Source organism: Eschscholzia californica, unplaced genomic scaffold (genome assembly GCF_041429995.1).
Source record: "Eschscholzia californica isolate CP2 unplaced genomic scaffold, dmEscCali1.0.p SCAF_1, whole genome shotgun sequence".
Lineage (NCBI taxonomy): Eukaryota > Viridiplantae > Streptophyta > Magnoliopsida > Ranunculales > Papaveraceae > Eschscholzia > Eschscholzia californica.
This window is the reverse complement of record NW_028238198.1, coordinates 20,140,203-20,162,787: the sequence shown is the minus strand read 5'-3', so window position 1 is coordinate 20,162,787 and position 22,585 is coordinate 20,140,203. Positions and strand designations below refer to the sequence as shown.

Below are 22,585 nucleotides of genomic sequence, written 5' to 3'. Positions count from 1 at the left end.
ACTAGTTCCCATAAGAGACTAACTGAAATAAAGCTATGGCATCGACGACTCGGTCATGCCTCATTTGGTTATTTAAGAAAGTTATTTCCTAATTTATTTACAAATTTAGATGATTCTTCTTTTAAATGTGATGTGTGTGAACTTGCGAAAAGTCATCGCACTTCATACCCTTTGGTTTTGAATAAAAGTCCTCTTCCTTTTATGGTAATTCATTCTGATGTTTGGGGACCCTCAAAAATCCCCAGCCTAGGAGGGACACGTTGGTTTGTTACTTTCGTAAATGATTGTACTAGGATGACTTGGTTATGTTTGATGAAGTCTAAATTTGAGGGTAACATGTTGTTTCAAAAATTCTATAAAACCATTGAAACACAATATAATGCTCGAGTTCAGGTGTTACGTAGTGATAACGGTGGTGAATATCGTGACGCCTAACTTCAGAATTTTTTGGATTCTAATGGCGTCATTCATCAAACCACCTGTCCAGGAACACCACAACAAAATGGTGTAGCTGAACGCAAAAATCGCCACTTATTAGAGGTTGTTTGCGCTTCCTTGATTGAGGCTCGCATGCCTTTATGTTACTGGGGAGACGCTCTTCTTTCTGCTGCATATCTCATCAACCGTGTACCATCACGATCTCTTAATTTCAGCACACCATTTCAGACACTTGCTAATGCAGTTATTGCTCCAACGGTATCTAATTTACCTCCTCATGTCTTCGGTTGTGTTGTTTATGTTCACACCCGAGCAGAAAGTAAGTTTATGCCACGCGTTCTAAAATAAGTCTTTGTGGGATATGCCCTTCATCAAAAGGGTTACCGATGTTACACTCCTCTCACCAAACACACGTTTGTTACTTTAGATGTCGTCTTTAATGAAGAAACTATGTATTTTTGCTAAGTCTGAAGCTCAGGGGGAGTGTTTTGAGGAAATTCAGACTTTATAATATAATCTTGAGAATAATGAGGTAGGAATTTCTGACCAAATGGTAGGCAATTTAGAATTAAGTGGTCAAGATACTTGTGACCTTGAGAACAATGAAGTATAAGTTACTGACCAGTTAGTAGGTCATTTGGATCAACATAATCAAAATTCAGATGTGAATGGTGATGACTTGCTAAACACAGTGAATACAGAAGAAAATGAACCAGAACAAAATGATCAAGTCTTGAATCATTATGATAATGGGCATCCAGAAAGACAAACAATTCCATAAAACGAGTCCGAGATTTTTCCTATCAATACACAAAGTCAATCATTGGGAGAGGAGGTTCATTCTTCAACACCTGAGCCATTCCGGAGACAGTTGTCAGAACGTGTCAATAGAGGTATGCCAAAAACTTTATATGAACCTCAATTGTCTAGTAAAGTAAAATATCCCATGAGTCACTATGTATCTACTCATCGTTTATCAAAAAATAATCAATCATTTGTCAATCAGTTATCTGTTGTAGCTAAACCTAACAATGTGCAGGAAGCATTAACTGATCCTAAATGGAAAACAGCAATGAATGAAGAAATGACATCTTTACAAAAGAATAAAACCTGGGAATTAGTAGATCTTCCTACCGGGAAGAAGACAGTTGGATGTCGGTGGATCTTCACCGTAAAATATAAAGCGGATGGTACAGTGGAACGTTTTAAAGTCAGATTAGTTGCAAAAGGATATACACAAACATATGGGATTGACTACACTGAAATATTTGCACCTGTAGCAAAAATCAACATTGTCCGAGTTCTATTATCCTTAGCTGCAAATTTTGATTGGTCATTACAACAATTCGATGTAGAAAATGCATTTCTTCACGGTGAGCTATCTGAAGAAGTATATATGGATCTTCCACCTGGATGCATGATAACTGAAAAGCAAAAACAAAAGGTGTGCAGACTGAAGAAATCGTTATATGGACTAAAACAATCGCCTAGAGCTTGGTTCGGAAGATTCACAGAAAGATTACTGCACTTATTCTTTATGTAGATGACATGATAGTAACTGGCAACGATCCAGAAGAAATGAAGGCTTTGCAAGAATACTTATCCAGGGAATTCGAAATGAAAGACTTAGGTCCTTTGAAATACTTTCTGGAAATTGAAGTTCTCGTTGTGATAAAGGAATATTTTTATCCCAAAGAAAGTAGGCATTAGATTTATTACAAGAAACAGGTATGACTGTCAGCCAGCCAGTGGACACTCTATTAGAAGAAAATCAAAAATTGTGTATTGAGACAAATCAAGTGCCTGTCGACAGGGGGAGATACCAAAGACTTGTTGGAAGATTAATGTATCTCGGTCACACAAGACCTGATCTTGCATATGCTCTAAGTGTCGTCAGTCAATTCATGCATAATCCAGGAGAACAACATATGAATGCTGTTATGCGAATTTTGAGGTATCTTAAATCTGCTCCGGGAAAAGGAATTTTATTCTCCAAAAAATACATATAAAATAGATATCAAAATTTATATTGATGCTGACTGGGCAGGAGCAGTTGATGATAGAAGATCAACTTCAGGATATTTCTCTTTCGTAGGGGGAAACTTAGTGACATGGAGAAGCAAGAAACAAAATGTTGTTGCACGTTCTAGTGCGGAATCATAATATAGAGGAATGGCTTTAGGTATTTGCGAAGCACTATGGCTGAAAAATCTCTTACAGGATTTAGTGTACCCCCTAGAAGATCCTATCCAACTTTATTGTGACAACAAAGCAGCATGTGATATAGCTCATAATCCGGTTCAACATGATAGAACCAAACATGTCGAGGTTGATAGGTTCTTCATTAAAGAAAAACTTGACGAAAAGACAGTAGAACTTCCAAAGATTCGATCTGAAGACCAACTAGCTGATATACTCACCAAAAGCGTATCTAATCAAGTGCTTAAAAAGTTTGTGGACAAGTTGGGCATGTGTGATATATATGCGCCAACTTGAGGGGGAGTGTTGACATTTGTTACTAAAATCAAGAATATATGGGAATGGACTAATTACCGTATATTCTTGATTACCGTATATTCTTGATATCCTTGCTCACAAATCACCAATATATTACCACATTATTTGTTACTAGATTTATTTTTCTCAATAAGGATATAACTATCCTATATAAGAAGTGTAATGTCTTAATAGAAATAATATACAGAAACAAATTTCTTCTCTTCCTTCTTTCATTGGTGTTCAAACACTATTGTAGTTTACACTCGTTCGACGTGGGACAATTTTTTCTTTTGACATTAGCTTGCCCTAGACAGCTACGAGCTTCTTCACTTAACAATCTAGACACCAGTTTCAACAAAAAAAAAAAATAACAATCTAGACACCAAAGCCACTCAAAGAGCCTAGCCACATTGTAGGACAAAGTTTTGGGTTATATATTCACACAATATAAGTTTCTATATAACTTTTGCCAAAAAAATTATAATTCTATATGACTTCTGATGTCGTGCATAAATTATGACCGAAAATAAGAACATTTGTTCTCTCTTGAGAATAACTCATTTTCATTTTCCCGATACGTTCGAAAACACATTGGACAGTTGGGTTGGACATGTTTATCTAAGCCCTTATAATTGTTATCTCACATATTCATTGAATTGAATAACAAAAAAACAATAATTGCAAATAATAATGTCAAGAGTCAACAAAAACAGTATAAGAAAAGTCCAACCTAACATTTCCAATATTATAAAACATGGTTTTTCAACCAAAATAAACAGTATTAATTAGGCAGTAACATGGGCCTTCTTACCTAATCTTCAAGTCTTTGAATGTTTTAGGGTTTAAAAATTGTTTTCCTCTCCCTAAGTAAAGAGTAATTTACTTAAGTAGAATCTATGAACCACATATTCAAGACATAGATATTTGGCAAGAAAAATGAACACTGATATGTGGTTTACAAGATTGTGAACATCAGACATAAAGTCAGTTTTGCAAGGGGTTTGGTGCTACTATTGGTATGTCAAGAAAATAAATTTAGTTCTCAAGTGTGGTCCACATCTAACTTGTATGCTTATTAGAAACTAGAAAATGTGTTTGAGATATTTCTTGTATTAGATTTTTTTGATAGCAGATAGACAAATAAAAGTTATTGTCGTAGCAATCACGGAGGTCCTATTTAATGCGAATATCTGTTTTGTTCTTATATTTTGGGTTTTGGTATAGGAAGAGAACTTTTTAGCAAAGGCAGTGCATTAGATAGGGAGAGCACTCTTTTTAGAATAGGGAGGGCTAAACATTTTTTTAAAATATCCCAAATTTATACTTTGGTCCCTCCCATCAAACTATTTTGGACCAAAAGAGAGAGAAGAAAGTATCTTCCTGTTCGACTAAAAACCTTCGAGAGAGAAGAGAGAATCTTGTTCGACCTAAAAGCTTCGATCAAATCAAAGAGAGAGAAGAGAGATAAACATCCTGAAAAGGGAAAAAACCCTAAATCTATTTGATTCTATCAAAAAGAAAGATATAGAGACAGAAACCTAAACCCTAGATGACTAACACAATACTCATCTCTATAGAGAGTTTGTAATTCTTGTTATTGCTTGATTTCTCCATAGATTTTTAGGGTTTTACACTAACTAAAGTAACTTTTGAAGATTTCATGTATCAATATTGCCATGAAGAATATAAACAAGGATGTAACTCGAAAAATATATAAGTGACATTTACATAAAAGAAATTTCGCTTAGCCTAAATAAAAATTCACGAATAACAACTGAAAATTTTAAAAAAATTCGGTCAGAGTGGTTGAAAAAACAGACTAATTTCAGCCATCTCAGCCGAAATTTATTACTATTTTCAGCGGGACCGACCAAAATTTGTTATCTTTTTCAATCGACTCAACCGAAATTTGTCGTCTTTTTCAGCCATTATGACCGAAATTTGTTGTCCTTTTCAGCCGACCCTACCGAAATTTGTTGTCTTTTTCAGTCGATCCAACTGAAAATTCTTTACGAAAAAAACGACCTAAAACCCTAAAACGTTTGTTCAACCATAGAGGAAGACCAGAAATGATATTTCTTTACCTGAGACATATTATTTTAATTATAAATGTCTTTGTTTAAGTCGATAACTTCGTTTAAGTCGATGTCCTTATTTAAGTCGATGTCTACGTTTAAGTCAAAGGAATCTTCTTTCTTGATGTAGGTTGCCTCCTTCATTAACGGTGATTCCTCATTCATGAGATCTTGAGGCATCATTAAAAGCTCGAAACTAAGACTATAGTGATGATAAATTTTGCAAGTTTTTTAATAGCAATGGTGATGTTGATAGTAGTGACGATATTAGGGTTTTGGTTGTTTACGTGAGAGAAACTACAAGTGAATAAAATATTAGATTTATTATTAATTTTTATCTAAGTCCTTCTATTTTGGCACTATTTATTAAGTGATCCTTATAACGCCCTCCTTAAACTGATTTGGTAAAGGAAGAGCAAATACATAAATTGACATTTCTAACGCACTGCCTTTACTAAATAGTGCTCTTCCTATACCAAAAACCTATATTTTTAACTTCATCGTTAGTAGAATCTTAGGAGAACCTATGTAATAGCAGATAAGAATATTTTTATTACAATATAATCTTGGCTTCAATGGCTAAGATCCTAAACTTATCTGGAAGGGTTAAGGTTATATTTTCTAAACTTATCTTCTAGTTTTCTTCAATAATTTAGATTACACTTTTTTAACTTGGTTTAGAAATGAGATTACGCATTTGACAGAATTGTCTGTGTCCGACGAACACGGTTTATTACCTTGTAAATAAAACGAGTAATCAAAGTGATGAGATAAAAAAAACATAAATTTATATATTTGAGTAATGAAAATGCATATAATTCTTACAATTGTACCAAAAACATAAAAGCTTATAAGGGGAGGGAGGTTATTTCCCTAACTAAATTACATAATTACACAATTACATATAAGAAATTAGTTTAACATTTTAACAACCTCTCCCATATTTGGCCTCTCTTTATGCACCTCACTTGCACATAAACAAGCAATCCTTAAAAATTCTCTAATTTCTTCCTCTCTCAAACCTTCTCTTCCCACTAAACTATCAATCATCTCTAGTTGTCTACCCTCATTCAACATTTTTCTAGCCCAATCCACTAACCCTACTTCTTTTCCGTTATCAAGCTTTATCGGCCAATTCGGACGTTTTCCAGTAGCTACTTCAATCATCAGAATACCAAAACTGTAGACATCAGCTCTGACAGTAGCTACAGTGACTCCGTCTTTATATTCTGGTGGCATATAACCAGCTGTACCAGCAACTTGAGTCGATACGTGAGAATGCCATAGTTCGATTCGTCTAGCCAACCCGAAATCAGCGATATGAGCTTCGAAATTGGAATCTAATAGTACATTACTAGCTTTAATATCTCTATGTATAATTGGTGTTTCTAAAGTGTGTAAGAACAAAAGCCCATTTGCCACACCTTTGATAATCTTAACCCTAGTTTCCCAATTTAATGGGTGAATACTAATACTACTTCCTTCTGGTAAATTAAATGATGATGATGTGTCATGTAACCACTGGTCTAAACTACCTTTCTCGATAAACTCATAAATCAGGATCCTATCATCACCTGAAACACAGTACCCGAGTATTCTAACAAGATTAGGGTGACGGATTTTGCTCTTACCTAGGGTTTCCATTTCAGCTTGAAATTCGCGAAATCCTTGAAAAGTGTCGTCGTTAAGTTTTTTAACGGCGACAGTAGTTCCGTTAGATAAACGAGCTTTATAAACGTAACCAAAACTTCCGTCGCCAATAATCCGATCTGTAGCGAAATTCCGTGTTGCGATTATTAATTCCGGCATGGAAATCCGATCGAGTGACGGATCATAAGAAGCACTTTCATCGATTGTAATTGATGTGAAGTTTGCTGAATTTTGAATTGGTTGTGAGGAACTAGGGTTTTTTTTGGGGAAACTTGATTTTCGAAGAAGACGAATGAAAGCAAAGATTGAAAGAACAAAGAAGAAACTCACGATTGCTGCTATTGCTGCTTGGATTATTGGACCCATTTAGAGAGAGAAAGAGAGAGAGATGAAGTTAGAGAGAGAAAGTGGGGGGATTTGAAGTAAGGGGTTTTGATGGGTTAGAGAGAGAAAGTTAGCATGTTATGAGTTTTGACTGAATTTTGGAGGACAAGAGCCGCCATTAACGGAGGGAGGACTTCTTTAAAAAAAAACGGAGGGAGGACTAAAATATAGAAGGTCGTCGAGTCACAACCGAGTCGAATCGGGGAACCGATTTAAACTAATATTTTGGGTTATGAGATATATTTTGATGATTGTTTATAAAGGATTAGTTCGGTCTTGGAGCATCTCCAAAAATTGAGTTTTTTTACTTGAAAGAGGGGTCTAGTCCCTTTGGTCGGACTTATTGATAAGCTCGATAACGGTTTAATTAGTATTACTGACTTAAAACTCAACGAAATTAAATGGTCTAAAACACACAAAGACTGCTTATTTATACTCAAATTTAATATTCCTAAATTTACACTTCCATGAGATCAAACTTACTGCCTCCGCATTACAGAGTAGATGCACTTACCAACTGAACTATCAGTTATTGACAAATATCTAGTGAAGTTAGGGTTGACCGATATATTTTTATAATGACAAGTGTTAAGAGGTCCAATACTTGGACCACGGGTTTAGGGTAAAGAGTGGTGTATGGAATCAAAGGCAAAGATGGAGTGTCAAATGGTGTTTGGTTATTCGGTCTTGGCGTAACTGAACCGAAATTACAAATTTTCAAACAAAAAACAACAAAATAGTTAGGGCCTACCAAAAATTCAAATCAACAACATATCTCATGTCACTCTTCTTTTCAAACATGTACATGCTAATTGGTATTATTAGGTATGTAATTTCGAAAGACAAAAAAATTTCAAAAAAAAATAATAATAATAATAATTCCAAGTAAGAAGGAAAAACTGGTTTCTTCCGCATATTCTCCCACCACTCCGACTCTCTTTCCGACTGAAACTTAAGGTTTCAGTTGGAAGTACTTACCTCTGATGATTTTTACTTGTTAGATCTTCTCGTAGAAGAGTAAACTCGCTTCTGCAGCAAGGACATCTTTTTCTGAAACATGGAAGACATCACTATCTGAAATACAAAACCATTGAACATGTGACCTTTCAACAGAGTTTGTATCGTCAGAGTTCGTAGCCCTTCTATAAACTGTGTAATGTCCGCTTCCGACCTTTCCGAAGTGTTCGACAACAGAAACAAGCTGGTACATGCAGCTCCTGGGAGCAACTATGTGACGACTGTTATTATTGTTCTGCACCCAAAGTTAGATGGTAGTTAGAATGAAAAATCCCATAAGTTTAATGAATAATATAATGATAATACGTTAATACTGAATGCATTTAATCAAGTTATCAATTGACCTTGTGCTGAGATTTCATGGTTCTTGTGTTTTTTTCTCGTTCAAGAGCTTCGGCACATTCATCGTCTGCAAAATCATCACCACTCATCTGAGCTTCAACTAATGATTCCGAAACAATATTTAGGTCTTTTTGTGGTGACGGAGCTTGGTCATATTGATCCTCTCCAAAATCAGTAATAGTATCAATATCGTCCCCATTTAATGATTCTAATGTGACGTTTATGCCTCCGGGTTTTAGAGCTTGAGTGCAATCGACTGCAGAATGATTACTGTCGCCAACCTTAAGTCCGACGAGTGATTCTGATGTGGAGTCTACATTTTCTTCTGGTTTCAGAGCTTGACAGGTTTTATGAACTGCAGAATCATTAGTCGCCCCAACCTCAGTTCCGATAAATGGGTATGACTTATCATCTGCTAAATCATTAGTATCTCCAACCTCAACTCCACATAATGGTTCAGGCACGAGGTTTGTCTCTCCTGGTTGCAAAGATTGAGCACTCTTATCCTCCGCAGAATCATCGATGTGCGCCATAACTCCAACTAATGATTTTGATGCTATGTGCGTGCCTTCTCCTGCATCTGTAGCGTGCGTGCATTTATTATCATCTTCACCTTCAAATAAAGGTTCAGACACAATGTTTATATTTTGTCCTGTCCGTCCATATATCTGTTGGAGAATATTTGTAGCAAATGGCATGTTAAGCTGGTCAAGTCGAGTGATAGGTAGTTGAGGCTGATTTACTTGCATTCTTTCCACAGTTTTGCCGAAATTTTCTTTCACAATCCCCACTACCGACTTTCTAAATGGGGAAAGATCCAAAAGCATCGGAAAGGAAATATGGCCCTACAATCATAGATCATTATTATCAGTCTAATACATGAAATTAAACTCGTGATTGTAAATTTTAGGGCTGATAATTAGTCATTTTACAGAAAGATGCAGATTTCATTTTGAATGTCACAATAATAGCTGGTAACGAGGAACTTCAACTACCTTAAGTTTGACCAATTCTCCAAATTCATTCACTGAGGCTCGTTGTAGATGAAGGCATAGAATCTGTGGATTTACATGTGAACAGTGATTAAGTAACTTCAATATTTTCATGTCAAATTTGAACCTGATACTTATATGATGAAACTTTTTGTAAAACTAGTCATTGAGAAAAATTTGTCAAGAAAAGCACATAAGTTTCCTACCTCTGGGCAACGTGTGATACTTAATTGCTTCAACGTACGAGAGATATTATTTGACCACGGCACTCCCTGAGGAAAGAGATTTCTGCAATCACAAGAATCTTCCCCGACACAAGAATTAAGTTTTTCAATCTGTGACTGTAAATCGAAAAACATGTTAAATTAACAAAAATATTATAGAAGCATATTAAAAACTAGACATGAACAACATCGTGCAAGAAATAATTTTGAAAGAATGCCCCGTTTCAGATAATTCATAACCATCTTCCAAGTAGATCGGGTAGGTCGACTAAGAGAGATGCTAGTTTTCCACACACATTAGATTCTTTTTAAGTTTCCTTCTGTTTTGTTTTTCTTGCTCGGCATTTGATTATATGTTATGTGTTCAACATAATTATCCTTCCCTCCGTTACATTTCTAGATGTTCAAGACCCCACAGTTTCTACTGAATTAATTATATTCAACGAACACAATACATAGGTCATCAGGTTTTACAATGTCAAAATTATGTGGGAAACTAGGTTCTACTTTCAATCGTTCAGTATCTCTCTAAGAGAGAAATGACAATTTTCAGACCCGTGAACAACTTGGTCGTCAGGGGCAAAAAAGTTTGAAACTCGGTCGTCAGGTTTTACAATGCCAAAAAAGTTTGGAAGTACCGATTTACTTTAATGCAAAAAAAAAACTAAAAGATAATACCTCGTGTCCTTTTATAGTAGCAAAATACTTTCTCGCAGCAATGTGCCAACACTGGTTACAGCGGTAGTTATCCACACGCTCTGCAGCAGTGAACTTCTTCAGGCAGTGCTCAACGGAGCATCCATTGATCTAAGATTGTAAAAAAAAGAGGTAAATATAAAGCATACTGCAAAAGAATTTGATAACAGATAGATAGATGGATAAGAAACAAGAGGACAAGAAGATAGGAGGAATTAATGACCTAAATGGACCTACAATGGTTTCACTACCATCATGTAATGGTGAAAGGGGCAAGCTGACGAAGAACTCGAAATCCGCCGAAAGCTGAAAATGCAAAATACACAAGGAAACAAAGAAATAAGATAGAAATTTCAATTTGCAAAATAAAATAAAATAATAAATAGTACATCCGTGCAGGTCAAAACACGAACAGGAAAACACTACATAAACTATGAGAAGTCAATCAGTACTTCGAAATATCTTCTTTTCGCCATTCTCTCACTCCTTGCCACATTCAGAGAATTATGTGCATAAGATTGTTATACTTAGCCTCACAATACGTGCATTTCTCATACAGATCTTCAAGGTGGTAACCGTTTAAGTGGGTCATCCATCTTCATGTGCATGTTTATGTGCTATGTGACTGTGTGTGTGTGACTGTGAGTGTGTGTCACTGTGTTTGTGTGATATAAATGCAAGCAATACTTGTTCACTTAAAGTGATCTTTAGACGCAACTTGACCTGAGAGGAACAGCTATTACACGTTAAAGTGCTACCAAGAATCCCATTAAATGGCCCGAGAAAGTTTTGTTGCCATTGCTCTTGTTCATTAAGACCTTCTCTCTTCATTGGACTAGCAATTTTGAGTTCGGAAAGGGAACATATTTCTGCCAAAGAACCATAATTTGGTACATAACATTCTGAAGCTTCCTCTTTCAAAGAAGATAAAATGTGAAGGAATGCTTCGGCCGCATCCTAAAAATGGGACAAAAATTGAGATTAGAAATCATGTCACCTTGCAGTAAGAGAAATGCTACCACAGTACGAAGTAAGTGCAATAACTGACCTGCTGACTTGTCAAGTTGAAGGTAGGGATGTACTGATCCATAGCTTGCATTACTCTCCGGGGACTCAGAGTCATCCTTCCATTGCAAGACTTCCGCAATTCTAAATAATACCATATATTATAATGGTTTGAAGGAATGAATATGATCAACATAAAAATATGGTTACGTGAAAAGAAATATGATCAATATAGAATTGCATAAAGAGAATCTACAATCAACAATTTCCTAATGGACATCAATCAAGCATTAGAGAATTAACATACAATCAATATATTTTTGACATCTAGTTGGGTAAGAAGCATTCTAGCAACATGCATTTGCTTAACTAAAGAAGACAGATTACAGTTCATAAAAAAATAAAACGAAGAATAAGGCTCCAATATTTTGGCTATATCAGCTCAAATGAGCGAATTCTATGGGATTTTTTTTCCTTTTTACCGAGCATCGTACTTTCAGTCTTCCTAACTTAAATCCATGGATTTCGGCAAAACAAAATCACCCAAAATCATTATTCTTGCAATCGGCAAAACATTAATTACTAATTACCTCTACATAAAGCAAACAAAGCACCCGTAAGAGGCATACTTTCATCACGATCGTCAACCGAAAAGCCATCTCTTTCTATTATATTTTGAAGAAATGTAGGAAAACAATCACAACTAGCTAGGGTCTGCACAAAAATTCCAAATAACGAAAACTAATTATAGTACTTGGGTAATGTTCAGAGCTCCCCATGTAAAAATGAGAAGAAATTGAAATGCTAACACTTAAAACAGATTATCATATTCATACCTGCAAAATTACATTCAAGAAACAATTGTTGCCAAGATTTCTCAACCCAGGGACAAAGAATACCTTCTCTAATGAATCCCCTCTATCAGAATTAGAGAGTAAACCGCTTAAAGATCCAATTTTTCCCTCTTTTATAGCCAAAATAAAACCAGTAAAACCCAAAGCATAAGCTAAGATATGAATTTTGGAAAGTGAAATCCAACTATCTGGAGATAATATCCTATACCCATGTTTGAAACTATGTAGAAGTCGGTATAAATTTACATCTCCACTTATTCTCATCCCGTATAGTAATCGTTTCCAATCTTCAATCAAGAGAGAGTGAGAGAGGGGGGAGTTTCACTGCAATTGTTTAATACTCGATTTTAGAAGAGTGGAGATGAAGTGTGAGCAGGTGAAGTTTATCATGAAACGACAGTATTAAATCAAATAGAAGGCTAGAACTGAATGAACTTTGATTTCATCTTCTTTTTTAGCGCAGAGAAACCCTAAAAATCATCCCGCTGCGCTTACCATGTACTCACAACTCACAAGGAGGTGGCAGAGGACTGGCCCGGTGCCGATTCTTTTTTGGGTTATTTAGTGTATAGACCCCACTTATTTACCTATATTAGGGATCCACCCCAAAACGATAATGCTTTAAGGGTTACCCTCCATTCTCTATTTTTCCGTCAAAAGCCAGTTAAGTTGCGAACGTGCCAGTCACGTGAGCTTCCTTTGACAAATTTGCCCTCTCCATCAGCTTTACTGTTGGGGGGTCCTTCCCTAAATAGTTGTTTTATAGTGGGGGTCCTTCACCATTTTAATACTACTTCCTATCTTTTCATAAGAAAGCTGTGATTTTAGTAAAAACAAAGTTCAACTCTCTTCTAATTGAGTAACTAGGTCGAGGTTTAACTTGGGTTTGGGAGCTCAGCTATAATGGAGTTTAGAAAGGAAGGTTTCAGATAAATGCTAGCTAAAATTGGAGATAATTGTTAGGTTTGAGTCATTATGCTCAATTTTAATGTTTTCTTTGTAAATTTGTGTTCTTCAATTTAGTACTTGATCTTTAATTTGAAGCAATTAAGCAAAAATTCTTTGCTTTTGAAAAAAATTCAAAAGTTTTTCTATCTTTTTCTCTTTTTTTCAAGATCAGATTGTTATTCATGTGTAATGTAGTTGGTATTCCAATCTTTTTCTCTTGATCTTGATCTTGATCTTGATCTTGAACAGATTGAAATACCAACTACATTACACGAATAACAGTATGATCTTGAGAAAAAGAGAAAAAGATTGAAAAACTTCTGAATTTTAGCTGGCATTTATCTGAAATCTTCTTTTCTAGAACTTCATTACAGCTGAACTCCAAAACCCAGGTTAAACCTCGACCTAGTTACTCACTTGGAAGAGAGTTGAACTTTGTTTTCACTAAAATCACAACTTTCTTATGAAAAATAAGAAGTAGTATTAAAATGGTGAATGACCCCCACTGTAAAACAACTATTTAGGGAAAGACCCCCAACAGTAAAGCTGATGGAGAGAGCAAATTTGTCAAAGGAAGCTCACATGACTGACACGCTCGCAACTTAACGGGCTTTTGACGGAAAAATAGAGAATGGGGGGTAACCCCTAAAGCATTATCGTTTTGGGGGTGGATCCCTAATATAGGTAAATAACTGGGGTCTATACACTAAATAAACCCTTCTTTTTTTCCGTTTTTCGGAAATGCTATATGCACTATATCCATGACAAGATGAGTTGACAAGATGAGTCAGCTTTTCAATGCCGCAGAAGTTGAAAAATTGACTAAGATCTAGACCGTCCATTATTGGACGGGCCAGATAAAAACTAAGTAAAACCTTATTTTTTAACTTTTACTTAAACTATTCCAACGATTCGTTTACCCGCCAAATCGAGTGAGAGCACCAACGAAATCACAGAATCACAGAACGCAAGAACTTAGTGATGATTCTTATTTGAAATCAGTAAGGGAGACCTTCAAGAGCTAATAACTTCATAGAGGTAATGATTTTTTTTTTAAATCAATAATATTCTTTCTTTCTCTATTTAAGATTTTAAGGATCGCATGTTTTTTTACTCTTGTTCTAAAGAATCTAAAATCTAGATGTTTACCCCCGTTCACAGAGGAAGGAGAAGTGAAAATTCCTAATTCAATTTACATTATTTCTCATTCTTGTTCTAGGGTTTCCGATTTATGAATTTTATCACTCTTGTTCTAGGGGCTCCGATTTATGAATTTTATCTCTCTTTGTGTGTTATCTGATATGACTGCTAAAATTCTAATTTTCTTGTTATGGCCCTTAGAAATTTGAAGAATATTTGGTTCGTTTCTTTCGACATTTTTACCATGAAATCTGGGAGGCTCTTATGATAATGCAGGTGAACCCGAGGAGGATTTGTCTATGTTTGAAGGTACGAACTATTTTATACATATAATGTATCCAACATAAAACACTACTATTACAACATAAGTTAAAAGCCATTATATAGTTGATCTTATTGTAATATTTTTATGGGGTTGATAATGTTTTTTAATGTAGTAGAAGATGTAATCAGTGATGAACATGAGACGGAGCAAGAACAGTTGATTACGCCTGAAGTAGACATGGAATTTAGTCACTCTGAAGATATATTTGAGCTTTTTAAAAAATATAGTTTTAAAAAAAGGATATTCTATTCGAAAAAGAACAAGCGGCAAAGATATAGATGGGGTTGCTAGGTACGTCACGTTTGTGTGTTGCCGAGAAGGCAAGAGAGCCCTCACGACTACCAAGTCACTTAACCCAGGGGAAAACTCACAAACATGACGTATGGTTAGGGTTGCTGCAAGGTTTGAATTAAATGGATTTTGGAAGATTACAAAAATTTTACTCGACCACAACCATGAGATCAGTCCTACAAAATCTCGTTATTATCGATGCAATAGATCCATAAGTAGACCAGTTAGGAGGCAACTCGATTTAGCTGGTATTCCTCCAAGTAAGAACTACAGACTAGTTATTGAAGCTGGAGGTTATGAGAATGTACCGTATCTTCAAAAGGATGTCAGAAACTTATTGGATGAGTCAAGAAGATTGCGTCTAGGTGAGGGGAATGCAAGTGCAATTAACCATTACGTTTTGAAAATGAATGAACAAAACAAAGGGTTCTTCTTTGAGATCGAGTTGGACGAAGAGGATAGGTTAAAGCATGTGTTTTGGACATATGGGCGAAATAGAAAAGCCTACAAGGAATTCGAAGAGGTTGTCACATTCGGCACAACATACTTGACAAATAGGTATGAGATGCCATTTGCACCATTTGTAAGTGTTAATCACCACGACCAATTAACACTCTTTGGGTTTGGTTTGATTTCTGGTGAGGATACTGAATCATTTGTTTGGTTACTTCAAGCTTTTCTTGAATGCATGGATTATGTAGTCCCTCACGGTATAATTACAGATCAAGATCAAGCCATGAGAAATGCAATTTCACAATTATTCCCTCACATTAGGCATCGTTTATGTTAGTGGCATATAATGAAAAATTACCTCAAAAGTTAGGAAGTCAATCTCACTATGAGTCGATAAGTAGGGTTTTACAAAGGTTCGTTTATGACACACAAACTGAGTCGGAATTTGAGTATCAGTGGAATGTAATGCTTGAAACTTTTCACTTGCATGAAAACGAATGGTTGAGTGGGTTATACAACGATAGATGTCGATGGATACCATGTTATGTGAAGCCATTTTTTGGGCTGGTATGTCTAGTACTCAGAGGAGTGAGGGTGTCAATGCCTTTTTTGATGGGTATGTTAATCATAAACGACGTTGAAACAGTTTGTAGAGCAATGTGAAAATGCTTCAAAGAAAAATATTGAAAATGAAAACTTGGCTGATTTTAAGTCTTTCTCACATATAATCCCATGCACGACTACCTTTCAAATGGAGAAACAAATTCAAAGTATATACACCATGTCAAAGTTCAAAGAGTTTCAAGCGTAGTTGACGGGAAAGTTATATTGTCATTTGGTTTCAACTAGAGAAACATACATTGGGGTAGAGCACGAGTTAGAAGAGGCAATTAATCTTGGAGAGTATGTTAAGACCACTAAGTTTAAAGTTCTATTCATAAAGTCCACAACTGAAGTCCGATGTACTTGTTATTTGTTCGAGTTCAAAGGATTAGTGTGTAGGCATTCCATTTGTGTGTTACATCGCAGCGGGATCTGGTTATTGCCCGAGAGGTACATTCTAAGAAGATGGAGGAAAGATATATGTAGGTGCCGCCACACAAGGATGAGCATTGGAGTCACTAATATTCAGACTCCATAAGAATTACGATATAACATGTTGTATCGTAAACTTACCGAACTTGTTGAGTTAGCTTCGGAAGATGAAGGTCATTGTCTTAGAAGATGAAGGTCATTGTCTTATAAAATCTCAAATGATAGATAATGAATTGGAAAGGCTTAGTATGATTGACATAAGTGATGCAAGTGTTTGTAAGAAGACCAATGACATCAACACAGTTGAATGTACTGAAGAAATCGTCAATATCAATGATCCCAAAGTAATCACTCGTAAAGGACGTCCGCGGCAAAATAGATTAAAACCAACCGTGAGAACGAGCAAGAGAAAAGTGAAAGCTACGACAACCCAGACGGTTTGACGTATGTTTATTTAAGTTTTTAAGAATTTCATTTCATGTGTCTTTGTTTTCTCCATATTATTTGAAATGCAAACTGATTTTGGTTGTTAATATATCTTACCCAGGTACTTACTGTGAAGCATTATAGAGATGATGTTGAATTGAAGATGAATTCAAAGTCGAATGAGATGAAAGTCATTTTTTTCGAAAAGCTTAAAGGAGTTGTTGATTGCAGTGGAGCTGCTGATTGCAGTTGAGTTGCTGTTTTTTATCTTATGAGATGATTTAGTTTTTTTTGGAATGGTTGTTAATATATCTTTATGTTGAAGTTTTTTTGTGAAAAAACTTGATGAAGGAGTTGCTGGTTTTTGTGTGTCAAAAATGGGATGCTTTAGTTTTTTTGAGTGGTTGTTAATTGTTAATATAATTTATGTCGAAGTTTTTTGTGTGAAAAAACTTGTTATCTTATTGTCAGGGATTGGAAAACCATGGAAATCAATAGAATTTGAATCATCTTCAGTTCGTTTAATAATGGAGAACCTTATTCAAATTTGAATAAATGAAATCCTCCTCACCTTATTCAAGTACATGACATCCACTGATAACTATAAAATCAACCAAAAACACGCATTATAATGATAACTTCATTCATAAATCACCCAAAAATCCACATATGTGACTGCTTTACTGCTAACTTCTTCATAAACAAGAACATAGACACATGACATTTAATAATTATATTGCATGAAATAACTCTAATCTCGTATTTTTTCATCGAAACAACACATTTTGTGACCAATATTGTAACTTCGATATTTTTCTTCTCTGATATTTAGAGAAGTCTCTTAAACATATGTTGAAGCTTGTTAATATAGTCATCCTCGACTTGATTCGTGGTAGTATTCACCAAAGTATTTGATTCGGAACAAGAAGCCTCATCCCACTTAAAATATCTGTACTTTAAAGAGCAATTGGAGAACAACTTCGACAATTTGGGGATCGCTCATTGACTTTTAGCCATTGAATTGTTCCATACGCTCATTGACAATTTGGGGATTGCAACTTCGACAATTTGCGGAAACGAAGCCTCGTAATGTTCCATACGTTCATTGAATTGTACCTATTCGACAATTTGGGGATCACTTTTTCTTCAGACACTGCGGAAGGTAGTGACATATATTTCTACTGCTATGGCATGTTCCTTCATTATCCACCCATTATCTACAAAATGGAATCAAAATTATTTCTCAACTAATATAACCCTAAAATAATTTGAATTATAAACCCTAAATAATCTGAACTAATATAAACCCAACAACTAAGTGAACTTCTATGAAGGAAATCACACAAACATATAAGTATGTCAAAATTAGCATAAATAATTAATATAAAATATCGTGTTCAATGTTATTCTTATTTGTGTGATTTCCACTCATTTGTTTCTAATAACATTTAACAATGGGTCCTGTGTCAAATTACCATTTGAAACTGATAAATCCTAATAGGAACCCTAGAGAAATCAATTAGTTAGGGCATATTATCAAAGAATTTAAGAAAAATCTTAAGATATATGATGTACCACCAATCTTATTTGCTCTCTTATCATACTCCTTTCTTTCTCGTTTTGTTTCTGATCGCAAATGTGTTGTCGTTCTTTGCGTTCTCTCTGGTTATGGCTTTCCTTCTCAATTTCTTTCTCTCTCTCGGTTTAGAGGGCAAAGCAAAATGACAAAATGGGGGAAAATAGTTTCAGTAAGAATTAAAAAATAGGGTTTTACTTAGTTTTAATCTGGCCCGTCCAATAACGAACGATCTAGATCTTAGTCAATTTTTCAACTTCCGCCACATTGGAAAGCTGACTCATCTTGTCAAGGATTAAGTCGAGGATCTAGTGCATATAGCATTTCTGTAAATCAAATTATTTTGCTAAAATGGTAATGTCCGTTTAAGTAGAGCAAACCCCGTCAATATCCAATTGCCAAAAAAACCTAAGGAATTATTCGGAAAGTTCGTCCACAAAGGGTGAGTTCGAGCCCGATATCAAGTCGAAAAGTATAGTCGATCATAAACATTTTATTTCAGTTTTATCTGTTCTTACCTAGAAAAATGTAAGGTCACCTTACAGAGGGAGTAGTGGGTGGAGGTGAAAATAAAGAAGAAAAACAACATACTTTATTTCAGATCCTTCAATTGAGCCAAAGCTGGGGTAAAAAAAATTCGGGAACATTGCTTCTAACAATTTCGGTCATTGTGCCCACCACCCTTTGGGTAACGGTTGGACACCCTCTTAAGCCCATGAAGTCGCGGGATCGAGTCTCGGTCGAAGCAGTTTGTCATCAAAATTTACCTTATATAATTTAGGCAATATATAAAGTATATAATGTAATAAATTTGTCGGGCTTTAGGCCTCTTTCACATTGTCGGGCTTTAAGTCTCTTTCATTATGGTTTAAATTAAGCGGTTATCGTGTTCATCACATCTTCATGATGTATCAATACCTTGTAACGACTAACGTAAATCGTAGTCGATTTCTTAAAAAAAAAAATCAATTTCGGGCATTGCTTATATAACTTCTCAATTTCGCCCTCAAACTATGAGTCCCGTTAAGAGCCCATACCATCTAGTAGGTTAGAGCCCATGCCATCATCCAGTGCGCTCCAGTGTCTTATTTTTTTTTTTTTGTTGAAAGCAGTGCGCGCCAGTGTCTTAGGATGCTTAACCCAATCACCCGTCAAGCAACTTTGACGGCTAAATGTTTCGGCAAGTTACCGGCTAAAATAACGAACGTATTGAAAATTGTTGAAAACCCTAATTTCACCCTATAAATACCCCCTCACTATCTCTCTTCTCAAATCACCGAAACCGGCAAACACTTCACCAATCTCCTCCTCCTCCTCCTCCGAGTGGGTTAGCTAGGGTTTTTGTTGTTCATTCGACAGTAATGTAGAAACCCCAATTCTTCATCTTTATTAACCTTATTTTCCTGCATTTTTAGTTTGATTTGTGATTTCGATGGGAAATAGAAAGAAAGGGCTAGAGATATCAATGATGATAAACTAAAGGCTTGTTTCTCAAGACATTCGCAGTGGCCGACTAAGAGCTTTCGCCTTCGCCAGGCTTGAGAGCTAATGCTGTTTTTTCCTTCCTTGGATGTCTGAGATATCTCTCTCTCTTATCTTTTTTTGTTTGTTTCTTTTCAATTTTCTGAATCTAGGGTTTATAAGAATAAGATGGAAGTGATGATTCTTTCCCCAAATGATCGACAAAGATTATAATATGCGTTTTGTTTAATTCTCTTTCTTATAGGGGAGAATTACCAAGCCAGTACTCTGATCCATCTCTTTCTCTACTAAATCCTGTACTCAAAGCCCCTAATTTGTCTATCTGAATTCATTCAATAGATAGAAACCTTTTTTTTCATAGATATAAAATCTAGGGTTTTTATTGTTGGAATTGGGAGTTTATGATGATACCTTGAAGGCTTGTTTCTCAAGACATTCGCAGTGGCCGACTAAGAACTTTCGCCTTCGCCAGGCTTGAGAGTTTATGCTGCTTTATCCTTCCTTGGATGTCTGAAACTCTCTCTATCCTTTTTATCTTTTAGTAGTTATTTTTATAATTAAATTAGGGTTTTGAATTGAATCTGAGTAATTGATAGATATGAGCAAATGATGAATCAAATATTTTACTTCTGAAAATTCATGAAGTTTCAAATATTCGAGCTTTTTAAAACTGATGCTCTTTTTTCCTTTACTATTTATCATATTTTTTGAATTCAGATTTGATTTCTGAATGGGGTGCTTCTGAATTTTTTAGAATCCTGAATGGGCTGAGTGGAAAAAGATTTTTAACATACATATGTTATAGCAAGGTTTGAAGAATCCCCATTTTCTTCTAGCTTTGTAACATAATTGCAATTTAATCTTATTTTGTTGCTACATGTGTTTAATAATTATGTGTATTTTCATTTGAGTTTTGTTTTACAGGTTGAACAATGATGTATTCTTCTAATTTGAGAGATGCTTGGGAAAGAAGAAATTTAGGGATAAATGGTTTCCTTACTTTTGTGAGACTTTAGAAAGATTAATGAAATTGTATGGGATTTGATTGTTTTGTGTGACTAATTAATTAGAAATTAACAATTGTTTCTATAGTTTCAATTTTGTATTAAGTGAAATTTTCTAGCATTGTACTCATACCGCATTAGCTTCTCCCCTTCATGTTCTCCCTTTTGTGATCCTAATAGTGAAAAGGAAGAGACGCCCATAACGCAGCAAGAGTAATGACTTGCCTTGCTTAGAATTGTCAGGGCATCGGTGATGCTTCGACAAAAGAAACACTATCACAGTTGCTAAGGGCATCTAGACCCTTTATGGTTTTCCTATGGTTTTCCTTAGGAACTGTGATGGTGTTTCTTTTGTCGAAACATGAAGTCCATTCTGTTGGTCGTAGTGGGGGAGTTATCCATGTCACTGGTCGGACCTTTTGCATAGAATATATCTGATCTCCAATCCTCTTTGTTGCACAGGAGATCTGAGTAATATCACTTCTACTACTGAAAAGTGGGGAGGGTCACTTGGACTACCTGTAGGTCCATTCGCACCCAATTTAATTCGTTCATCACAAATGCAAGTCTTATCGATCTCAGGTATAATGGACCGACGTTCACTTGGACTACCTGTAGGTCCATTTGCACCTAAAAAAATATTAGACAGGGCTTTGTGCACATATAATAGTGATCCCTCACCTATCCTTTGAAAATTACAAGTTCTTGGCCAGACACTTTAAAATATGGGCCGCTTTGAAGTGTTCTGGTCCAAAAGCAACGACGACACTGAGATTTTCAAAAAAGGGTGGAGGATAGCTCGGGTTCCTTTTATGATAGAGTCAGGCATGTTAAGTCTACTATTCATGTTTGGAGTAAAACAACATTTGGTCTCTTGAAAAACAGACTGAAAGTTCTTAGACAGAGACTTCATGATATCCAACTTAGATTATTGAAAGCCACCTCCAAGAACAAATTATTTATTTAGAAGAGGTGCAAAACACTAAAATTGTACAACGTTCTAAGCTTAGATGGACTCATGATGGAGATAGAAATTCCAAGGCCTTTCACTTAACTATGTCTCAATGGAGACAAAATAATAGAATCCATCAGTTGACTTCACAATCAGGCGTTCTGATTAATGATGAAAGTGCTATTGGTGATAATTTGGTGGAGTGCTTTCTGAATTTATTTCAGGCAGAACCTGTGATCCCTGTCCTTATCAAAATAATTCAGGCTTACAAAATGCTCTCGCCTAGGGATCTAGGCTACGTCTCAAGGATCCCAACAACGGAAGAAATTAAAGCTGTAGTTATGGGAATGGGTTAATCAAAAGCCCAGGACCAAAAGGACTACCCTGTTTTTTTTTTTACCAGCACAATTGGGAAGTGGTACCAAAATTAACTCATTATATCCAGTCCATCTTCCAAACAGGTTCGATAGATCCATCCATTTGTCCCTTCTCGATATATAAATTCCCGTGGTTCGCACCCGAGTATGGCATCAGATTACAGGCCTATAGCACTTTGTAATTCGATATATAAATTCATCACGAAGATAGTGGCTAATAGGCCGAGACTCTATCTTGAACATTGTATTATGTGGACTTAGAATGCATTTGTCCCTTCTTGTCAGATTACAGACAATACCCTATTATCATTACTCAATAACTTATTCATTCTATGCATAATTCTGGAGCTAGTAAAGGTGGTTTCTCTTTAAAGCTGGAAAGGCTAAGACATTAGGGTCA

General features: G+C 35.6%; 2 protein-coding genes, 1 long non-coding RNA gene and 4 other non-coding genes across 8 annotated transcripts; 5 read left to right on the top strand and 2 right to left on the bottom strand.

Annotated features, from left to right (window-relative positions):
- Positions 1 to 5,778: 5,778 nt before the first annotated feature.
- On the bottom strand, positions 5,779 to 7,272 carry LOC147564981 (Protein kinase superfamily protein). Its single transcript, XM_086651391.1, has one exon. The coding sequence runs from the start codon at positions 7,026 to 7,028 to the stop codon at positions 5,925 to 5,927; it is 1,104 nt and encodes a 367-aa protein (XP_086507517.1). The 5' UTR covers positions 7,029 to 7,272; the 3' UTR covers positions 5,779 to 5,924.
- A 514-nt stretch (positions 7,273 to 7,786) lies between these two features.
- UBP27 (ubiquitin-specific protease 27) lies at positions 7,787 to 13,885 on the bottom strand. Of its 2 annotated transcripts, XM_086651383.1 has the most exons (11): positions 13,841 to 13,885; positions 12,159 to 12,763; positions 11,913 to 12,036; positions 11,366 to 11,466; positions 11,041 to 11,274; positions 10,555 to 10,623; positions 10,300 to 10,428; positions 9,604 to 9,738; positions 9,401 to 9,463; positions 8,408 to 9,250; positions 7,787 to 8,298 (listed from the first exon to the last, which is right to left on the bottom strand). In XM_086651383.1, the coding sequence occupies exons 2-11, from the start codon at positions 12,438 to 12,440 to the stop codon at positions 8,044 to 8,046; spliced, it is 2,235 nt and encodes a 744-aa protein (XP_086507509.1). In that variant the 5' UTR covers positions 12,441 to 12,763; positions 13,841 to 13,885; the 3' UTR covers positions 7,787 to 8,043. The 2 variants fall into 2 exon arrangements, with proteins under 2 accessions (XP_086507509.1, XP_086507514.1); XM_086651388.1 differs by lacking the exon at positions 13,841 to 13,885 and having other exon boundaries at positions 11,952 to 12,036; positions 12,159 to 12,728.
- Positions 13,886 to 19,645: 5,760 nt separating this feature from the next.
- LOC147564975 (uncharacterized) lies at positions 19,646 to 20,986 on the top strand. The gene is made up of 2 exons (XR_015229254.1): positions 19,646 to 20,661; positions 20,777 to 20,986. It is a non-coding gene; the product is annotated as an uncharacterized LOC147564975 (long non-coding RNA).
- Positions 19,831 to 19,952, top strand: LOC147564979 (small nucleolar RNA SNORD14). Its single transcript, XR_015231578.1, has one exon. It is a non-coding gene; the product is annotated as a small nucleolar RNA SNORD14 (small nucleolar RNA).
- Positions 20,021 to 20,128, top strand: LOC147564978 (small nucleolar RNA Z103). Its single transcript, XR_015231599.1, has one exon. It is a non-coding gene; the product is annotated as a small nucleolar RNA Z103 (small nucleolar RNA).
- On the top strand, positions 20,249 to 20,370 carry LOC147564977 (small nucleolar RNA SNORD14). The gene has a single exon (XR_015231612.1). It is a non-coding gene; the product is annotated as a small nucleolar RNA SNORD14 (small nucleolar RNA).
- LOC147564976 (small nucleolar RNA SNORD36) lies at positions 20,453 to 20,532 on the top strand. The gene has a single exon (XR_015231606.1). It is a non-coding gene; the product is annotated as a small nucleolar RNA SNORD36 (small nucleolar RNA).
- Positions 20,987 to 22,585: the final 1,599 nt, after the last annotated feature.

Coding starts and splice junctions, on each gene's coding strand:
- UBP27 (XM_086651383.1), bottom strand. CDS start 12,440: ATGAGAATAAGTGGAGATGTAAATTTATACCGACTTCTACATAGTTTC. Junction 11,275..11,365: donor TCAACTTGACAAGTCAGCAG/GTCAGTTATTGC, acceptor TCCCATTTTTAG/GATGCGGCCGAAGCATTCCT. Junction 10,429..10,554: donor ATGATGGTAGTGAAACCATT/GTAGGTCCATTT, acceptor TTACAATCTTAG/ATCAATGGATGCTCCGTTGA.
- LOC147564981 (XM_086651391.1), bottom strand. CDS start 7,028: ATGGGTCCAATAATCCAAGCAGCAATAGCAGCAATCGTGAGTTTCTTC.